We start from the raw sequence: 22,048 nt of genomic DNA on the forward strand, positions 1-22,048 counted from the left end.
AATGAAGTCCATAAAACTCAACATGAGCAAAGGATAGGCACTCACAGAAAGAGAAAGACAAAGGGGTTCTTAAATCTTGAAATGTCCGGGCCTCCCTGGTGGCACAAGGGTAAGTTAAAACACAGTGGCTGTCCGCTGCCACTGCAGCTTGGGTTCGATCCGGGCCAGAGAGCTACGCACATGGTGCAGCAGACCTCTCCTGACTTGCCCACTGCTCCCCTCAGCAGTGTATTTCAGTCAATCTGCCTGTTCTGGTCCCCACTCTGGGTGACTCCTCTCACCCCACACATACCTCTGACCCATATATATAAAGAAATCTTTAGGGGGCCTCCCCGGTGGCGCAGCGGTTGAGCGCTGGGTTGCGAAGCTGCCTGCAGCCGATCCCCGGCTGCTCCCCGGCCACCGGAGGAGGGTCCCACATGGTGAGCAGACCTCTCCTGCCGCCCGCTGCTCCCCTCAGCAGTGTACTTCGGTCCTTCTGCCTGCTCTGCTCCCTGCTCTGGTGAATTCACTCACCCTCCCGCGCTTCTGACTGTACCCAGTGCATGTATAAACCAAACAAACAAACAAATAATAAATAAATAAATAAATAAATAAGACATGCCTCTAAAAAATTAAAAAAAAAAAAAGAAAGAAATCTTTAAAAAAAAAAAAAAGAGTTAATTAATTTCCTCAAGAAATGAATTGGATTCCCAAGGCGAAAATTAAAAAAAAAAGAAAAGAAAAAAAATCTTAAAATGTTTAACATCATCTAGTAAAACATTAAAATCACATACACTTTGAAACTATTACCTATTAAAATTAATATACTGTGCCAGTGGAAGAATAAATTCATATAAATTCTTTAAAGGGCAATTAAACAATAGTTGTTAAAATAACATACACATTTGTATTCGTAATTGCATTTCTAGGAATTTAGTGTGTAAACAACAAAAACAGACTGGTTTAACAGATAATGAAGCATACGAAAACTGGAACTCTACAACCATTAAAAGAATGAAGTATTTCTTCCTGTTATGGAGCAACTGCAAAATAAACTGTCTACAACTTATTAAAAGAATAATGAAATAAAGAAGAATCTATATACATACTTGCTTGAGTACACAGTAACCTCTGGAAAGATCTATAACAAAGAGGTAAAACTGGTAACCTCTGAGAAGGAAAAACTACTTAAGTGACAGAAGGTGAAGTTTCCCATACACCCTTTTACACAATTAAGTAATATTTTAACATGGGGGTGGGGGGGGGGATGTTCTTATTACTAACGTTCTTTAAAAAATAAACTTGGGGGCCTCCCCGGTGGCGCAGCGGTTGAGCGCTGGGTTGCGAAGCTGCCCGCAGCCTCTGCAGCACCAGTTCGAACCCCGGCGCGCAGACCTCTCCTGCCACCAGTTGCTCCCCTCAGCAGTGTACTTCGGTCCTTCTGCCTGCTCTGCTCCCTGCTCTGGCTCTGGTGAATTCTCTCACCCTCCCGCCCTTCTGACTGTACCCAGTGCTTGTATAAATAAATAAATAAATCTTAAAAATAAATAAATAAATAGTCTTTTTTTTTTTTTTAAATAATAATAATAAATAAACTTGGGCCTCCCCTGGTGGTACAGCGGTTGAGCGCTGGGTTACGAGGCTGCCCGCAGCCTCTGCAGTGCCAGTTTGATCCCCGGCCACCGGCGAGGGGCATACATACATACATACATAAATGCGTGGATAAATAAATAAATAAATGCATGAATTAATGAATGAATAAATAAATAAATAAATAAATAAATAAGTAAAATAAAAAATAAACTTTATGGGCCTCCCTGGGAGGTTAGGTCTCAGGGCTTTCACCAGTGTGGCCTGAGTTTGATGGCCTGAGTTCAATCCCTGGCCAGGGAGCTAACCCACATGGTGCTGAAGACCTCTCCTGTCTTACACTGCTGGGATGAGCAATGGTCATTTCCATAGATCTGCCTGCCCTGCTCCCCTCTCCACTCTGTCTCTGGTGAATCTTCTCACCCCATCCCAGCACCTCTGATCCACACCCCAGTTCTTGTAGGCATAAATAAATGGGGAAAAAAATTAAAGGCACGGGATAGGGAAAATCTGAGACCATTAGAGATTTGGGAAAAGACAGAAACTATGTAATAAATACCATGACTATAGTGTATCTGAGTTCTTTGAGAAAAACAGTATTTTCATTCTTTGCATGCCCAGAATGCAGAACAGAACAGCCACAATTCAGTTATTACTGATATATGTCAGTTCTATTTTCTATGTAGCCAGGACCAGAACAAAGGAAACTACCAGGTAACAGACCCGGGGGTTTAAAAAAAACACCTAATAGTCCTTGTTTTGCAATCAATACACCAACATTAGTACAAAAGAGACCACAGAGCTAAAATGTAGACAACAACTGAAGAAGAGAGTCATTAGCAAAGCCAATATAGCCACCCAAAATTCAGCAATCCCAAAGAACTCCAACATAAAAAAGCTACAAATAAACAGGCTTCCATCCAATTAAGAATAAAGAAAAGACAACATAAAGTTTATTGCTGCCTTCCTTGGGTGTTAAGACAGAAACAAGAAAGATACAAAGATAAAAATGGAAAAAAAGCATTTGCAACAGACAGTACTCAACTAATTCAACAATTCACAAGTTAGCTGCGTTTCAACTAACAAATAACTACTGTATGCTAAGCATTATGCTAGGTACAGAAAGGAATTCAAGAAGCAAGTTTTGAATTAAGTCTTTAAACAGAATAACAAAGGAGGCCTGAGCAAAAAACCAGGGAGCAGGATAAACTGTTCAAGAAAATGAAGACCAGTTTGCTAAATTCTCATTACAACATGAATAATCATTACAACATGAAGCAAAAAGCAAATTTATTTGCAATTAAGAGCTTCTTTTTCTTCATGCAAGTCATCTGGAGGGATTGAACTCACCGAAACAACACAGTCTACAACAGGCTTCTTCAGAACACTTTCTGCAGTCTCCTTCAGTTTGGACAAAAGCATGGCAGTCACTTGCTCTGTAGTAAAATTTCGCTCTTCCTCCATATATTTCACCTACAATTAAAACAACAAAGATACAGAATTCTTAGAGTTCAAGTCCTAAACACAAACATGAACAAATGGCTCACATCTCAAGAGATCAAAAAAAGACAGCTAATTTTGGTAGTAAATATAACTTAAAGGTCACTTTCAGCTTTTTAACAAGCTTGTCACACACAGTATTTGGAGATAAGGACCATTATGTAAACAGTATGTGTGACCACCAACAAAGTTTAAACAATTATCTGGATCAAAGCCAATTCATATAGCTCACCATGACTCACCTGACCTCTTCAAAAAAGGGACTAGAGATGGAAACTGTCTTACTATTTATTTAACATATTGTGTGTTTTATTTTGTTGCCTTTGTTGACATTACTATCATCTCCCCAATTAGGACTCAATCTAACAAAATTGTTTTTTTTTTTCCTTCAGATTTTTTCAGTTATAGCCCCAACACCTAGGACAGAACTGGCACAATAAAATATTTACTGAATTCAAAAATACGTGATGAATAAAGTCTGTATTTTTGACAAGATTTACAAATTTCAGATGTTGAAAGACTGCTTAAAGTGCCATCCCACATGCCCACACTCCCCAATTATAATCCAGACCAGATAATAACACTCTTAGTTGCTCCAACTCAACTTGAATGCCACCATCTCTTAACTTCCTCACTCCCCATCCAACTACATTTCATTCTGGTTTAGAATTTAACAGTTACTCACTACAGTTCATGATAAACATGGGAAAACACTCCTCCCTTTCTAGTTGCCGCATCCTCCCTGCATGCGTTTAACAACTCTCAATTCTGCCACCTTGTACTTGGTTCCATGTGTTCCCCGTATTCCCTGTGTCTTCTCCCTAGTTGGCTTTTCCTTTGAAGTGAAATGCATGACTAAATCTGCCAAAACCCATCCCATTTCTTTCTTAACCCGAAATATCCCCCCATTCCTTCACCTCATTTTTTTTCCTTTCCCCCTCCCTGCTATCCAGATTTATCCATTACTAGGTCATACAAACTTCTGAGATTAATACCACAGATGTCCTAAGTAAACCCAGTGATCATTCTTCAGCTGTCCCAATTCTTTTTTTTTATACTTTTTTTTTAAAGATTTATTTATTTATACAAGCACTGGGTACAGTCAGAAGCATGGGAGGGTGAGAGAATTCACCAGAGCCAGAGTGGGGAACAGAACAGGCAGACTGACGAAATACACTGCTGAGGGGAGCAGCAGGCATGGCAGAAGAGGTCTGCCCACCATGTGGGACCCTCACCGGTGACCGGGGATCTAACCAGCACTGCAGAGGCTGCTGGCAGCTTCGCAGCCCAGTGCTCAACCACTGCACCACCAGGGGAAGCCCCAGCTGTCCTAATTCTTAACTTCTAAATCCAATTGAATTATCACCTACAGTGGCACAACTACAATGAACTTACCTTTTCCCCACAACCCTTACCATGTGTTCAATCTTGAGCCTGTCCCCATGACCTTCATTTCTCCAACTGTGGTGACTCAATCACCAAATCTCCTCTCTCTAAACTAATTTGCCTGGAAAGCTCAAGCACTCTTCCGGACCCCACCTCCAGGTAGGTATGAGGTAGTTATGTCCACTCTACCCATTCTCATTTCACTATATGCTTCACAAAGACTCTTTTAGATGTCCCAGCTATCAAAGATTAAACTTCCTTTCTCCTAATTTTAAGTCCTTCCTTTCCAATCTAAATTCTACTATTGTCAAAATGATAACCATATAGCTGGCTAGTAAAGTGTTGATTTCTATGCCAGCACTTCCAGAAGTCGTTGCCTTAAAATCACACCAGAAAGACCACTACACATCAGCATATAAAACAAGCAACAATGGGGCCTCCCCTGGTGGCGCAGCGGTTGAGCGCTGGGCTGCGAAGCTGCCTGCGGCCTCTGCAGCACCGGTTCGATCCCTGGCAGCAGGCGAGGGTCCCACATGGCGCGCAGACCTCTCCTGCCGTGCCCACTGCTCCCCTCAGCAGTGTACTTCGTCAGTCTGTTCTGTTTCCTGCTCGGCTTTGGTGAATTCCCTCACCCTCCCTCGCTTCTGACTGTGCCCAGTGCTTGTATAAATAAATAAATCTTTAAAATAAATAAATAAATAAAACAAGCAACAATGGAAATGTTAACCTCAAACCACCACTACCCATGCATTCAATTCACATTACAGTGCCACTTATGGTTCCACTCAAAATCCAGCGCACTCCCCAAAATGACCAATGTTTTTTAACTAGCAAAGGTTTTTCCCAAGTATTTGTAAGCATTTTCATAACTTGAAATCAGGATGGTACTGATATACATTAACCTGAAAAAGCAAAATGCTGTATTTTAATCACAAGGCTTATCTTGAGAACCTTACCTTTATTCCGGTCAATCCAGTGGGCAACTGTACAATATCATATGCAAGGCTGGATTTTTCTGCCTCCACAAATGGATCAGAGAATGCCCGGCCATGGAATCTTTTAAATCCCTGGACTGTGTTCTTTGCATTGGAAATTATCTAAGAGAAAGAATATGAGAGTTAAGGAATGAAAAAATTAAAACTCCACAACATTAAAGAAAAAAAAAATTCAAACACCTCAGATTAAATTTGCATCATTTTAACCCTCAGTTAAAAGTTTCCTTCTGAAGTAGTTTTCTTCAGCACTAAACTTAGCCAGAATCATTCCTGCTTGCATGTGCAATGAGGAGTAAGAGGTCTGAATAGGTCACAAAAAAGCAGGAACTGGAACCAGAGTCCAGCTTGTTCTGCTTCTTCAAGAATACAGATTATTCATTACAATTATTAAAGTTATTTTCTTAAAACTTTTAACATATATAGAAAATGAGTTTTTACTTTAAAAAAAATTACTGTTTGTCAATTCAGAAACTCTAGTGAAATACACAGACAAAAAAAAAAAAAAAAGACACTAAGCACACAAAGATGAATGCAAAAAGATACCGACAGAGTAGTATTTATGCCAATAGCAGACTGGAAATAGTCTGCTCCATCAGTACCAGGGAAAGGGATAAATAAATTGTGACATATCCATTCAGTGAGTGAGACTGTTTTGGGATGTTGGATACAGGAGGTATATATTAATGGCATGATCTCATTTTCTTTTTCTTGGGGGAAACAAGAAGATTTATATGCTTGAAAACAATACAAAGGTTATATATTAAGAAACTAGCAGTGGATTTTAGATAATGGTAGTATGGGTAACTTTGATTTCTGTATTTTCTAATTTCTCTGGAATAAACTAATATATACATATATTTTAAAGTTAGCAAACACATGAAAAAACTCAAGAATAAACATGTTTAAAATTTATAGGCTCCTCTTTCCAAACACAAGAGTGAAGCGTAACAAGCCTCTACAGGAAAAACTGCTGAGCGCCTCTGCATAAGCTATGTCAAAAGGTCCGCACAAAAGTCCTTTTGTGAAACAATAAGGCCTCCAAAGTAAGGCTGCCAAGAAGAAACTCAGTATCACTATAGCTACATCAACTAGAACCAGGCAGTCAGTTTAATACAGTAACTATTCACAACGAAAAAGTTTAAAATCAGGAAGAATTTATAGGAGCTTTAAAGGAAAGCTATTTCGCAATAGTTCTATACTTGCTATCTACTGCTTCCTAAAATATCTTGAGCTTATTGAAAATGAGATTACAAAACACCCAATTTAGTAAAAATCAGTTAGCCAACCATCATTTTCTAGGCTTGTAAGTTTTAGACCTTGCTCCACCTAGAAAGAGTTATTCATTCGACATGTCGCTCCAGGCTGAAGTTTAAAAAGATTAAATATGCCAAGTCCTTCATTTTACACTCAAGGTAAAAGAACTGCTGAGGTTCTGATATTCTGGTCACTCAGAAACCAGCAAACATGCCAGGTTTCTGACTTGCAAATAAACTAGTGACCAGTTTATGTGCTGCATTCCTTTCTGTACTTCATTCCTTAAGCACACTTTCTAGTAGTCACTTTCTCTCAAGTTAAAATAACATTAAATTCAGACACACCACTGAAGAAATTCTAAAAGACAAAGTTCTTCCCAAAGACCATTTCTCTCTTAAGGCAGGAGTCTTCTCTTCCTCCTACTTTAATAATGACTTTATAAACTGATTACCAAGATCAAATCTAGAGACAGTATTGATTCTAAGTATGAGCACAAGGTCAAAAGACAGACTTTAAGGAGCATTTAAAATATCAAGGAACAAGTAAGTTTTGTGTTGTTTTTTCCCAACTGAAAGGGTTGACCATTTTATTTCACATTTCATGATACAAATGAACTTAGCATTTTCTTCTTTTTAATCTTACTTAGTCCCCTCCAAAACTATTCCCTCTCTGATAGGAAGGGGGAGCAAGTATTCTCTGCCACGCTGTTAGAAAACTCCCAGAGTCACAGCACCATTATCTAGTATTGGCAAAGCAGAACAACAGAACTGACAGAAACTGACAGAAAAAGTTCTCTCCTCTCCTTCTCTGTCTGGTCAAGTCACTCCTGGCCAGGTGGGCACCATCATGGGTCGGGCAAGAGGTATCATCATCAGGGTGTCTAGGCATCAATGCTATATGGCCTCCCATAAATGTCAATTCATTCCAGGAGCAGGTCCTACTGGCATCATCCCAGGAGAAAGAGGGCCCATCACTGGCATCATGAGTGGGAGCCCCATAGGGGTGCTGGCATCATATGAGTGTGGAGGACCCAGCAGACTGGGAGAAGATGGAACCACTGGCCCCCACAGGAAGAAGAGCAGAAAATGGAGTAGGAGGAATCTTTCCTTGTTGAAATGCTACAATTGTTTTGTCAATGAGCATGCTCTTCCATCCATTTCTGACAGTAGTCTTTTATGTTCTCTTTGTGTTTCCTACCGCTGCAGGACATCTTTCTCACAGATGGAGTAATGGGTGAGGTATGTACTGCATTAGTCACAATAAAACTTGGGCATGTTGCTCTGCAGGCTGCTGGCCACCCCGGGGAGTCAACCAGAACAAGTAAATATCATCTTGTTTAAATAGTATCTTGCTAGGTAAAATATATCCTAGTAGTCTGATTCAAACAGATTATATTATTTAAGTTCTTTGTTACTCAAACGCATGATTAAGGATCAGATCTCTCAGCTGTACACCCAGGGCTTACCATAATCGGCACTCAAACAGTTGCTGAATGGAATAGAAATAAACCTGAGAAATAATCATTTTAGGAAAAAAACAAAATGCTACCTGGCTTTTAGCTGCTGCTCCAATTGAACGATTCTTAGGACCAAAAGAAATGCAAGCCCTAGAAGACAAAACAAACATTTAAGCATCAAATTTATTTTTTTTTATTTTTTATTGAGGTAACAATGGTTTACAAGACTGTATCTGATTTGGAGGTACAGGTTCACACCTCTTCAGATGTATGTTACCACATTAGAATAACCCTCTACCATAGTCCATTGAATCCCCTTAAACTTATTTTAAAAACAAAATTTATTTTAAAGCATCTATCTTTATTGCAATGTTACAACCAAAACCACAGCAAGCAAGATTTCTGAATCCTAGTTAAAAAACTCATATTTTAGGGCCTCCCCCGTGGCACAGCGGTTGAGCGCTGGGTTGCGAAGCTGCCCGCAGTCTCTGCAGCGCCGGTTTGATCCCCGGCCACCGGGTGAGGGTCCCACATGGTGCGCAGACCTCGCCTGCCGCCCACTGCTCCCCTCAGCAGTGTACTTCGTCACTCTACCTGTTCTGCTCTCCGCCCTGGTGAATTCTCTCACCCTCCCACACCTCTGACTATACCCAGTGCTTGTATAAATAAATAAATAAATAAATCTTTAAAAAAAAAAACCTCATATTTTATAGCCCACAGTATCTGGTATGAGTTGAGTTTTCCATTGAGTTAAACTGTCCACAGCATGTGTACAGCCTCTTAGAATGTAGGGAGTCCTGTCATTTAGTTGTTGAAGTCCAAGGTTAATGTGATGACCATCTGATTAGAATACTACAAAAAGATGAACTAGCCAGTCTCCACCATCCTCGAAAATTCCTAGTGTTCAAAATCCCCATATAAAATAATGTATCCTCAAATCAATGAAATGTTTTTAAAGCAACTCCTGACTGCAAGACAAGTCTACAAACTCCAAAAACTCTTGCCCTATTGTAAGAAATTAAGTAATTCCTTTTAGAACTCCCTTCCTGAACTTAGAATTTCTGACAAAAACTTCATCCCCTCTCAACACTTTCTTCCAAATCACCAATACATACCTGCTAGTTTGATCTACTTGCTTATTTTAGAAAACAAAACTGAAACCTGTTTAAAGGTGTAACTACTTTAAAATACTCCTGAAGTTTAGAAAGTAAGCTATATTATAGTTGAGGCCTTTGCTATTGACACCTATGTCTCCCCAGTTTTTATTCTAATTAATCCCTGTAGAACCCTGCCCAGCGTTCCCTTTACTCTCACATACTTGTCACCTCACTTTCTAGTAGCTACTTTCATTAAAATAAGATCAGCAAAAAAAAATAATAATAAGATCAGGGCCTCTCTGGTGGCGCAAGGGGTTAAGCAACACACTATGAAGCAATCCGCAGCCTCTGCAGCATGAGTTCCATCCCCAGCCAGGGAGTTACCCACTCAGTAAGGCAGACCCCTCTTGTCTCGCCCGCTGCTCCCCTCAGCAGTGTATTTCAGTCAGTCTGCCTGTTCTGTTCCCCACTCTGGTGAATCCTCTCACCCGCCGCATCTCTGGCCTGTACCCCAGCTCTTGGGGTACATAAATAAATCTTTAAAAATAAATTAATAAAATAAGATTAAATTCAGTCACATCACTGAAGAAACCCTAAAAGACAAAGTTCTTCCCAGAGTCCATTTCTCCCTCAAGCCAATAAAGTCTTCTCTTCCTCCTACTTTAATAATGACTGTGTAAACTGCTTAAGTATGCTATCTCATTTAATCCTCATAAGCACCCTAACTCATCCCCAACTTACAGTAGAGGAATCATTTCTCCACACTTTACACTCTAGCTTTTAACCTCTCTATCCTCCCTGGACACTCTAGCTATTCCAATATAACAGCATGAATAAGAATGAAAGACTGGACAGAAGCTCTCCTGCCGACCTGTGACTATGGAGGTGTTTCTCTTCACCAACCTTCTCCCTTTGTAAAGCAGCAATGGAAGCTCTGCTCCCAAGACTCTTAACAAGACTGTCTTTTTCAGGGATAGCTCTTACTGCCCACTTGTGTCTGTATGGACATCCTTGACTTCCCATTTTATAATAAACCTGCCCTTTTGAATATTATAAAAAAGGAATATTGCCTTGGTTCAAGTCTGACTACATTAGACGACCAATTAACTGAGTAGGCTGACATTACTTAAATAAACTTGGAAAGCCAATGCTACTGGCAGAATGCTGGGTCTCTATGTGCCTCAGGGGCCCTTTCCAAACAATAGTTAAGCACTCCCATGACCCAATCTCCTAGAGCACTGCAGGCAGCTGTGCCCTGTATTAGAATGGCACAACCTGGGATTTCAGAAGATTTCCTCTGAATCTTCAGCTCTGTGGACCTAAAATGTTGCTGAGATTATCCCATCAAGAATCATATGTGTTGGGCCTCCCTGATGGCGCAAGGGATAAAGTCAGTGCTGAGTTCAACCCCCAGCCAGGGAGCTAACCCATAAGGCACAGCAGACCTCTCCTGTCTCTCCCACTGCTCCCCTCAGCAGTGGATTTCAGTAGATCCGCCTGTTCTGCCCCCAACTCTCTCTAGTGAATGCTCTCAACCCCACCCCACACACACCCTTCTGGCCAAAACCCCAGTTCTTGCATGCATAAATAAAAATAAATCTTTATTTAAAAACAAAGAAGCATACCTGTCAAGCTCAACCTTTCTATAAGTATTTTCAATAAAATAAAAAAATTCTAAAAAAAATCCTAAGTACCATTTAAATGTCTCACCTATCACAGCTCATACTCCCCCCACCTTTCAAGAAACTGCTTTCAAGTTGTGCCAGCTGATGTAATGACTACCATTCAATTGCCTTTTTTAAAGATTTATTTATTTATGCATACAAGAACTGGGATGTAGGCCAAGAGTGTGGAGGAAGTGAGAGGATTCACCAGAGACATAAAGGGGAGCAGAACAGGCAAATCTACTGAAATACACTGCTGAGGGGAGCAGCAGGTAAGGCAGGAAAGGTCTGCTGCACCATATGGGTCACCTCCTGGCTGGGGATCGAACTCATGAGACAATGGCTGGTAACAGCCCAACAGCACTGTGTCTTTAATCCCTGCACCACAAGGGAGCCCCTCGACTGTCATTTTTAAATGAAAGTAGTTTTAATTCTTCATATGTAGATGACTTTAAAGATGGTTGACTAGATTTTAGAGAGAGTTTGAGAAGCTGAAGCAGAACTTACATAGCATTACTGGTCAGTACATTTTTGTATGAAACTCAGACCAGGGCCTCAATGGAGCGGTAATAGCTAATATGATATTATTCATGATGTGTCAGTCTCTGACACAAACCCTTTGAAGTCTATCAATAAATTACATCTTTATACCAGCTATGAGGTAGGTGCTGTAATTTTCCTTAGTTTAGAGATGAGCAAATTGAATTTCAGAGAGGCTAAGCCAGAGAGAGGTGACACAACTAGAAAAACAGAAGAAGGATTTGGACAGACCCATACTGATTCGAGAGACTGAGCTCTTCTGCACATGTGTTTAAATCAATCAAACTGATGGCAAGGTGCAAACAGTTTAAGAATTCTCTCTATACTACAAAAGGTGGCTATTTATTAAGAATTTTTTTTAGAATGTAAAAACTATATAGACATTACAGTGATGATTTCCTGTAATATGGCAACAGGGATGCTGGGAATATAGATATTTTTTATTCTTTAAAGTTAGTAATTGAGGGCCTCCCCGGTGGCGCAGCGGTTGAGCGCTGGGCTGCGAAGCTGCCCACAGCCTCTGCAGCACAAGTTTGATCCCTGGCCGCCCGGTGAGGGTCCCACATGGCACGCAGACCTCTCCTGCCACCAGCTGCTCCCCTCAGCAGTGTAATTCACTCTGCCTGTTCTGCTCTCTGCTCTCTGCTCTGGCTCTAGTGCTTCTGACTGTACCCAGTGCTTGTATAAATAAATAAATCTTTTTTTAAAAAAAAAAGAGTAATTGAGATGAAGGTTTGAAAATAAGGCTGCAGGAACAATAATGAACGATAAAATGTTGACTCAATTGGGACTGAAGCATCAGGGGATACACATTAGAAATTCAAATCTGGGGGGTTTTAGAAAGACATACGTTTGTCAATCGTTTGGCTTAGGCTAAAAGGCCTACATGGGGTATACAGAGTTAAGATTGCCTTTGTGTGAACTAAAAGTTTACACAAAGAAACCTATTACTTAAATGTGAAGGAAGTCCAGAAAGATGAAGTTGACTATTAGGACCCTAGCTCAGTGTTTTCTAATGTAAGCTCCTTCTAGAAAATTAGAAAACAGAAAAATATAAAGAAGATAAAAATTATCTGTAGTTCCACATCCATCCACTCCATAGGCAGCCATTAGGTAACTGCTCCAAAAATACTAAATCCTAAAATAAGCAGAAGCTACAAATCCCATTCAGTTTGTTTATCCTCAACAGAAACTCAGTGGCTGAATTATGGGTTCTGACATGGAATAAGCAAAACAAGATATTTAAAAGAAGTGTATGTACTACTTCTCACTCTGCATGAACTCCCAAAATTTGCACACTCTATCCAATCTCTATAGGAAAAAACCTGTATTTCAGTCAAGTAAGTCAAGCTCCCTATACCACAGCTTTAATCACTGAAATTTCATATAACAGGCAGTGTGCTAACATTCCATATTGAGTCCCAAATACACTGGAAAAGGACTATTTTACTGACCCAAGGTTTTTTGTTTTTTTTTTTTTAAGATTTATTTATTTATGCATACAAGAACCAGAGTACAGGCCAGAGGTATTGGGGTTGGGGGGGGTGGTGGTAAGAGGATTCACCAGAGACAGAGTGGGAAACAGAAGAGGCAGATCTACTGAAATATACTGCTGAGGGGAGCAGTGGGCAAGTCAGGAGAGGTCTGTTGTGCCATGTGCCTCAGCCATCCTGACTGAGGATCAAACTCATGCTGCAGTGGCTGCAGATATCTTCATAGGTTGCATCTTAACCCCTTGCTCCACCAGGGAGGCCCTGACCTAAGTTTTTAAATGAAGAACTGACTAATATGCCCAAAAATGTAATAAATACTAGAATTCAGGATTCAAAATCAAGACTTTCAGACAATTCATATGCACATCTTTGTAATGCCTACCAAAACCTGCATTTATTCCTACTTCTATACCTTCCCTCAGACTGTCCCAGTCCTTTCCTATTCAAATCCTATTTGCTCGTCACACTCCAGCATTTCCTCATTACTCCATTCCCCACTGATATAACCTCTCCTCTGAACTGAGTATATTACATGTGTTTAATAATTTTGTCCATAAACGTACTGATGAATCTCTACCTTCTAATTACTGAATATTCCAAGTGAATGCTGGTAAAAATGTAAGTACTCAGACACTTGCTGCTTGACTGACATTTTTTGTCCATTTACAAATTACAATTTGACATTACAAGAAGTTCATTCAAATAAAGATTCCTGTGTTCCAATTTCTAAATCCTAGAAATAATCTTTTTAAACGAGAGAGTAATATTCTCCTCCCTTTCTAGTGTAATACCAAATACTCAGACACTTTCTAGTAGGATATGAACAGCAGCAATGGGCACCAATATCTAAAAGTTAGTTTCATGTTTTTAAATGTGTACATAAGTACTCTCAGAATATTAGGACACCTGCAACTCTAATTCATCTTCTTCTTAGGAAAATGAGCTTTGGGCCTCCCTGGTGGCGCAGCGGTTAAGCACTGGGTTGCGAAGCTGCCCATGGCCTCTGCAGCACCGGTTTGATCCCTGGCCGCCAGGCGAGGGTCCCACATGGCGCGCAGACCTCTCTTGTCGCCCACTGCTCCCCTCAGCAGTGTACTTCGTCACTCTGCCTGTTCTCTCCACTCTGGCTCTGGTGAGTTCTCTCACCCTCCCACGCATCTGGCCTGTACCCCGGTTCTTGTATAAATAAAAAAAATTTTTTAAAAAAGATTAAAATAAAAGTATCCTCTGGTTACAGCCTTACCCCCAAACTATCAAGTATCCTACAAAGTTGCTATCAAAAAGACCAAAAAACTCATTCTTATGACATATGGAGTTCCTAAAGCACAGCAAATTCCTGAGTTAACTAAAACTTACACATTACAATAAAAACTACATATTTGATAAGTCATAAAAACAAACTTCTATTGATTTTATTTTACTGTCCCAATATCTAATCCATTAATAAAGCATTACATACCAAAAGTATTAATAGCAGTGGTAGAAAATATTTGGGCGCTAAGAAGTATTTACTACATGCCAGGAATAATTCTACAGAGTTCATAGTTTTAACTCATTATAATCCTCACAAGTTTCGGTGAAGTAGATAAATCACTTCTGTTCCTGATAAAAATTAATCCCTTAAATTTTTGTAAAATAAGCTAGCAATAAGTACTAGAAATCAAAGCATGCATAACCTTTGCCCTAGCACTATCACATCTGGAAATCTACCTAACAACAAAAAATACCAGTAAACAAAAATAGAAAAGACTACTTGTTGAGGGCCTCCTTGGTGGTGCAGGGGTTAAGTCACAACCTATGAAGCAATCCACAGTTACTGCAGCATGAGTTCAATTCCCAACCGGCCAGGGAGAAACCCATATGACAGGACAGACCTCTCCTGCCTTGCCCGCTGCTCCCCTCAGCAGTGTACTTCCTTAGGTCCGTCTGTCTGTTCTGTTCCCCGCTCCGTCTCTCGTGGGTCCTCTTACCCCCCGCATCTCTGACCTGTACACCAATTCTTGTATAAAATAAATAAATTAAAAAAAAAGACTACTTGTTGAACAATTTACAATAGCAAAAGTTAGAAATAACCTGCATCTGAAGAAAATGTTTCAGTCATAATATGGAATATTACATATTTAAGGAGATGTCTAAAACGTAGGTCAAATAACAGTTACAATACACAGTATGATTCTATTAGCTTAAACACACACACCACCCTATGTTATGTAAACTCCCCACAGTTGTAGAAGTCTAGGGGAAGTTATGCTAAGATATAGAACAAACAGCAAATAATAAGAGGGAAGAAACAACCTTATTTTTGCACTTTAGTATTTTTATTGTTACAGCAAACAAATATTTTATTAAATCAAACAAAAATTTCAATTTAAGAAACCCAATTTAGAATTTGACATAATATTCCCTTAAGATTATTTCTACCAGGCCCTCCCTGATAGCACAGGGGTTAAATCTCAGCACTACCAAGTTATAGCCAGCCACTGCCTCATGGGTTTGATCCTCAGGCAGGGAGCTGACCCATATGGCAGAGCAGACCTCTCCTGTCTTGCCCACTGCTCCCCTCAGCAGTGTATTTCAGTAGATCCGTCTGTTCTGCTTCCCACTCAGTCTCTGGTGAATCCTTTCACCCCCCCCCACCCCACCCAGTTCTTGTATACATAAATGAATAAAAATAAATCTTAAAAAAAAATTATTTCTACCAATTTTTAATTTTTTAAGATTTACTTATACAAGAACTGGGGTACAGGTCAGAGGTGCAGGAGGGTGAGAGAATTCACCAGAGAGAGGGGAGAGCAGAACAGGCAGAATGCCTGAAATACACTGCTGAAGGGAATAGTGGGCAAGACAGGCGAGGTCTGCCACGCCATGTGGGTATCTCCCTGGCCGGCCAGGAATCAAACTGCACTGCAGAGGCTGTGGACAGCTTCACAGCCTAGCGCTCAACTTGCTATGCCACTAGGGAGGCCCTGTACCAATTTTCAATACAAGGTTGAATGTTAGTACTTAAGAAGAAAACTTTTCACAACTTCTGCAGTCAGACTTATCAGGGGGAACAGTGTAAGCAGTCTGAAGCTGAAGTTTTAGCAGACAAACCAACTTTACTTTGAATCCAAAAGATCCAACTCATCCTCCTGCTCTCCTTAGAGCTACACATATAAAGACACTTCATAGAAGAATCTTTTTTTTTTTTTTTGCACAAGGTATCAGATGTTAATCTTCCAGCAAACCAGAAACTACACATACTTCCAGCTTCTGCTCTTGTGAGGGCAGTTTAATTAATAGACAATGTCATCTCTTCAGATTCCTAATACATTGGCTTATTAGGAAGGCCATGAAAATGATAATATAAACAATTCATACACAAAATTATTTTCAGAAGTAACTAATTTCTACCTATAATTTGTTCCTTTTGGAAAGCATGGCCTAGTTAACTTTTGCAATGTTTAGCAGTCCAATAGCATTTTCCCCCCAAATTACATTCATTGAGATAAAGTTCACCTCTTGTATTCGTCTGGTGAATAGCATTTTTAAGCCAAAGAAGCTTTAAAGCTGCACCTTCTCTGTTAACGATCCAACTAAATATAGACTATCCATCTTATTCCAACCAAAGTCTATGTTCAAAAATTGTCAACACACAGTCGTAATTTAAAGCTCCAGAATTAATCTAAAAGCCACCCACACACTTCTCTCCCACGCCACCAGACTAGGGCAGGGCAACAGCAACTCCCACAGAGGCTGAATATTTCAATAACCTCTTTAGTATATAACCCTACTTCTCTAGTCCTTCTCAAGTAACGCCATTCTCCACAAAAAAGGCAATCTCATTTTAAAATATAAAGTGGATCACTACCTACTGCACAAAGGTAAACATCGTTAACCACCATACCTAGATAAAAATTCTTAATTTACAAAACCCTGACTATACTCTAGTCCACTCTGCCTAACTCCTGTCCAGACTAATTTCATACTATTAAGAGACTCAAGATTAGCTATGGCCCTCTCAGTCCGCCAAGTGTGCCAAGGTCTCTTGCCTCCAGGTCTTCCTCATTTGCTACTATTCCTTCTCCCTCCACCAGCTCCTCCTGAGATTCACCAGGGGCCTAGTACACTACTAGTCAGCCTCCAGGTACCAAATTATTTTTTTTTTTTTAATAGAGGCATGTTTTTCTTTATTTATTTGTTTGCTTGTTTGTTTGTTTTTTGTTTATACATGCACTGGGTACAGTCAGAAGCGCGGGAGGGTGAGAGAATTCACCAGAGCCAGAGCGGGGAGCAGAGCAGGCAGAAGGACCGAAGTACACTGCTGAGGGGAGCAGCGGGCGGCAGGAGAGGTCTGCGCACCATGTGGGACCCTCCTCCGGTGGCCGGGGAGCAGCCGGGGATTGAACCGGCGCTGCAGAGGCCGCGGGCAGCTTCGCAACCCAGCGCTCTACCACTGCGCCACCGGGGAGGCCCCAGGTACCAAATTAAATGGCACTTCTTCGACAGTAGCTACCATCTCCACCCCACAACGAATTTAAGTTAGGTTCCCCCATATTCTGCACTTTCCCAACTTGGCCTTTTTCACATCCAATAATTAAATATTTTTGTTAGGCATCTGATTTTTTCTACTAGTCATGTCCATGAAGCATGACCTTGTTTATTTGTTCATCAGAGTACCTCCAGTGCTTAGTTCAAAACTGATATATTGGAAGCAGTCAATTACCTGCTAAAATGAAGGCAGGCTAAATTTAGGGAAAAGGCCAGGGTGTCTCAACAGGCTCCACAAAAAGTGAATCCAAAGTCTATTACACAATTTTAAATTAGGTACTTCCAACTTTCTAGTTCTTATCCAACCCATGAGAACCTATACTTCATTTCCACTCTCACACTAAAACATAGATCACACAATCTATATGTACCTGAAATCTAAATTTATTCTCCCAGAACCACTACCAAAAAAAAAAAAAATCAATTTTTCCACACCTATGTTCTACTTAGCCACAACTCCAACACAGAAATAAATCTAAGTTAATCAAAATCCTAGTACCAGAGTTACTTGAATGTACAGCACTTCTTTAAGTTCTTGAGGAGTATATAATAGAAACTATAGAGGAAAAATAGAAGAAATCATTTAAAGTATTTAAGTAGTATTTTCTTGTCACAGTTACATCATGTAGCTGGTTATCCATCACTTCCTCTTTGAGGCAAATTGAACTTTAATTTGAGAAAATTATTTTCAGAAACAACTCAGTTGCAAATAATGAAATTCACAGTGAAAATGTTGTTGCTGCTCTTTGCCTAAAAGAAATATGTTATAGAAGCATAATGGTCTAAAAGATAGGACAAGACCTCCCTGGTAGCACTGGGGTTAAAGTCTCAGCACTATCAAAATATCACTAGTCACTGCAGTATGAGTTCCATCCCCGGCCAGGGAGCTAACCCAGGTGGCACAGCAGACCTCTCCTGTCTTGCCCACTGTTCCCCTCAGCAGTGTATTTCAGTGGATCCACCTGTTCTGCTCCCCACTCTCTCTGGTGAATCTTCTCACCACCACCCCCAACACCTCTGGCCTATACCCCAGTTTTTGTATGCATATATATATATATACACATATATATATATCTATATATATAATATAAATCTTTTTTTTTTTTTTGGGTGGGACCCTCACCAGCGGCTGGGAATGAACCGGCGCTGCAGAGGCTGCGAGCAGCCTTGCAGCCCAGCGCTCAACCACTGCGCCACCAGGGGAGGCCCAAAATAATTTTTTTTTTAAGATTTATTTATTTATACAAGAACTGGGTGTAGGCCAGAAGTGGGGGGCGGGGGGGGGGGAATAATAGGATTCACCAGAGACAGAGCTGGGAGAAGAACAAGACAGAGGACACTGCTGAGGGCACCATGTGGGTTATCTCCCTGGCCAGCCAGGAATTGAACCCGTGCTGCAAAGGCTGTGGACAGCTTTGCAGCATGGTGCTCAACCCGCTGCGCCACCGGGGAGGCCCAAAAATAAATCTTTTTCAAAAAATAAATAATAGGACAGGAACACTGGTCATTCAATATTTGGTTCTCTCCTCTTTGGAGCTAAAGTATTTTCAATTCAAGGCAGAAAAAGACCAAGTTACATGCTCAGCATGATACTCCAACCTTTTAAAATTCCTTAAAAAGGGCCTCCCTGGTGGCCCAAGGGGTTAAGTCTCAGCACTATCAAGCTATCACCAGCCACTGCAGCACGAGTTCAATCCCCGGCCAGGGAGCTGACCCACATGGCACGGCAGACCTCTCCTGTCTCGCCTGCTGCTCCCCTCAGCAGTGTATTTCAGTAGATCCACCTGTTCTGTTCCCCACTCTGTCTCTGGTGAATCCTCTCCACCCCCAACTTCTGGGCTACACCCAGTTCTTGTACGCATAAATAAAATAAATATTTCAAAGTAAATTCCTTAAGTAACACTACTTTTACAGATGAAGGTAGCTAGATCCAAAAAGGAAAACAATATCTAAATAAAATTTACGCTTAAATACTTAAAAACTTTAGTGCTTAAAACTGTACAGCATGTGCGTTTAATCTCAAAAAAGAGACTGAAAGCTTCAAACAAAATCGAAAACAGGTTTAAGAAATTACAGCTTTGGGCTCAGGGGAAGCACCGGAACTGGGTCTGAAGTAATGAGCAGAATTTGACAAGATGAAGGGAAAGGTTGTAAGCTTTAGAGATAGCAAAGATCAGGCTCGTAGCACTCTAATTTGGCTAGCTGGCTGGAAGCATCTTGACAGAAGTTCACAATGAAAACGGGCGATAAATCTTAAGTCCTCCAACAGCCACACTAACAGCCACGCAAATAATAGAAAACTTAAAACCTGTTTTCCGAGAGCAAGACAATGGATGAAAAGGTATCTCCAGATATTCAAAAAGTACACTCTAACCAAGGAAAGGCCCTGGTTGAGTCATGCTTTTTTAGAGCTGTGCCTATACCGGTACCATTAACTTACTATAGGAAGTCAAGTGAGTTCCTGAGTCATTCATTAACAATTGCGGCCAACACCCAGGTTGGAAGGTATTACAGTGAAAGTGGAACCCTGGTAAGGAATGGATGTGCACAAACGATAGCACAAAATCACCCAACGCAGTTCAATATACTGCAACGACATGAAAAGCCAAGGTGACTGCAGAGGTAGCAAGAGGGCATCGTTTGCATGAAATGTTTTGCTGAAACGTGTCCGCGGCATCCCACGGTCCGTTCCGAGCCGCAGCCTCGGGTCTTCGGGCTCCCTCTCTTCCGGGCGCCGCCCCGCCCCCACTCACGTGGGACTCGGGCTCCACTACCAACCTGCCGCCGGCAGCCGCCAGAAACCCATCGATTCAACTAACTTTTATTAAACGCCTGCTGTGTGCAAAGTTCAGAAGTCAGTGTTGGCTCCAGCACCACTGGGTCAAGTCTTTGCCCTCTGAAGAGTACCCTGATCCATCTCACATGCAGGCCTGCCCTCCCTCCAGGCTCCTGCCCGTGCCCTCCGCGGGTCTGAGAATCCGCTCACAGCCTCCGCTGAGCCTCGCCCCTGGCGCACACCCCACACGGCGGGTCGTGGCAGTAGACACATGGCACCCAGAGGAGCTCCCCCGCCCACTGGGCCCTCGGTTCGGAACCGAGGTGACTCCCGGCCCGCGTTCCCCAAGCCGCAAGGGTCGCAGAGCCGGGAGGCGCCACCTCCCAACCCCCTGTGCACGCGGCCGGCCAGGCCCACACTCACGGCGTGCAGCGGTCGCTGTACTCATTGGCGATGGTCTCGATGCCGCCGGCGCGGGCCACAGCGACGTAGCAGCTCTGAAAGCCCAGGTCTATGCCCACCACCGACATGGCGCCGGCTACAGCTCGGGCTCGAGCCCGGGTCCGGCCGGCGAGACAGGACACGGACCCCGGCGGGGATAGCGCGCGGAGAGCAGGCCGCGTGGGCCGCGGGGCCTGGGCTTGTAGGGGGCCGCGGGTGTCTACGCGAGCGCCCGGGTCCTCGGAAGGAAAACCGCAGCGGACGACTCAGCTCAGGCCGGCTCCGGCTCAGCGGCCGCAAAGGGGACGCCGGTAGCGGGGGCGGAGAAGATCTCGAAGGATCTCGTTGCGACGAGATTCAAGGTGCAGCGCGAGAACTGCGACGGACGTGGATGTCCTCGCGAGACCTCAGCCCGGCGGCGGCTCCTTTTGAGATCTCGCCCCCGGGACGTGCTTACGTCACGTCCAGGCTCGGGAACCTGGGAACTGTCATGGCCGCTCGAAGCTGGATGGGAGGCGAGCTGGCCGATTGCGACTGCGCGCAGAACCCGCCGCCGAGGCTTCCCGTTAAGAGCAGCGGAGCGTTTCCCCTTCCTGAGGAAAATAGGGGAGTCGGCTTTAGGCGAAACACTTAGGAAGCGGCTTTGGTCTCCTTCCTCCTTGTTTCTTTATCTCAAAGAAACTTCCGGTGGTGGGACCTCCTGCGCCCCATCTTTTGCTCGCCGCCCCAATGGGAGCTCATCGCCAAAGTTCAAGGGACCCTCTCTGGTTCCCTTCGTGGTAGGTTAAACGGCAAACGAGATGGCCGCCATTGGAAGGCGGCCCTGAACAAGGCCCGAGGTCGGACTCTGTCAAAGTCAAAGACAGCGCCCTCTGCAGCCGAGAGGAGGCATTCCCTCTCATTCCCAACGCCTTGTATTTTCGTTTCACCTTGCTCGTTGTTCTCTAAAGTTATCCTTAGATCAGAGTGAGGTGCCTGCATGACCTAAGCCTTTCAGCTTTCGATATATATCAAGGAACCGTTCTGAGCTGGATGCAAGAGACATAGCCTACATGCTACCTAGATCCCTTTTATGAAGCTAACGAATCTTAAGCTTCATTAAGAATAGGGAGTTCTAAGGCCTCCCTGGTGGTGCAAGGGGTTAAGCACAGCAATGTGAAGAAAGTCACAGACACTGCAGCACAAGTTCGATCCGCGGCTGGCCAGGAAGCAACCCACATAGCGTAGCAGACCTCTCCTGTCTTGCCCGCTGCTCCCCTCAGCAGTATATTTCAGTCAATCTGCCTGTTTGTTCCCCACTCTGTCTCTGGTGAATCCTCTCACCCCCTGCACCTCTGGCCTGTA

At 42.4% G+C, this 22,048-nt stretch overlaps 1 protein-coding gene and 1 pseudogene across 1 annotated transcript in view; both read right to left on the minus strand.

Annotated features, from left to right (window-relative positions):
* Positions 1-21,071, minus strand: part of HSPA4 (heat shock protein family A (Hsp70) member 4) — a 41,040-nt gene extending 19,969 nt beyond the window's left edge. The window contains exons 1-4 of the mRNA XM_037509335.2: positions 20,687-21,071; positions 8,256-8,313; positions 5,415-5,555; positions 2,923-3,045 (exon numbers count right to left, since the gene is read on the minus strand). Of these exons, the coding sequence (XP_037365232.1) occupies positions 2,923-3,045; positions 5,415-5,555; positions 8,256-8,313; positions 20,687-20,793 (429 nt within the window). The 5' untranslated portion in view covers positions 20,794-21,071. The remainder of the gene's footprint in view (positions 1-2,922; positions 3,046-5,414; positions 5,556-8,255; positions 8,314-20,686) is intronic.
* LOC119243476 (U1 small nuclear ribonucleoprotein C-like) lies at positions 5,581-8,249 on the minus strand (annotated as a pseudogene).
* Positions 21,072-22,048: the final 977 nt, after the last annotated feature.

Source organism: Talpa occidentalis, unplaced genomic scaffold (assembly GCF_014898055.3).
Source record: "Talpa occidentalis isolate TD23 unplaced genomic scaffold, MPIMG_talOcc4v2.1 talOcc4.13, whole genome shotgun sequence".
In the NCBI taxonomy this organism is placed as follows: Eukaryota; Metazoa; Chordata; class Mammalia; order Eulipotyphla; family Talpidae; genus Talpa; species Talpa occidentalis.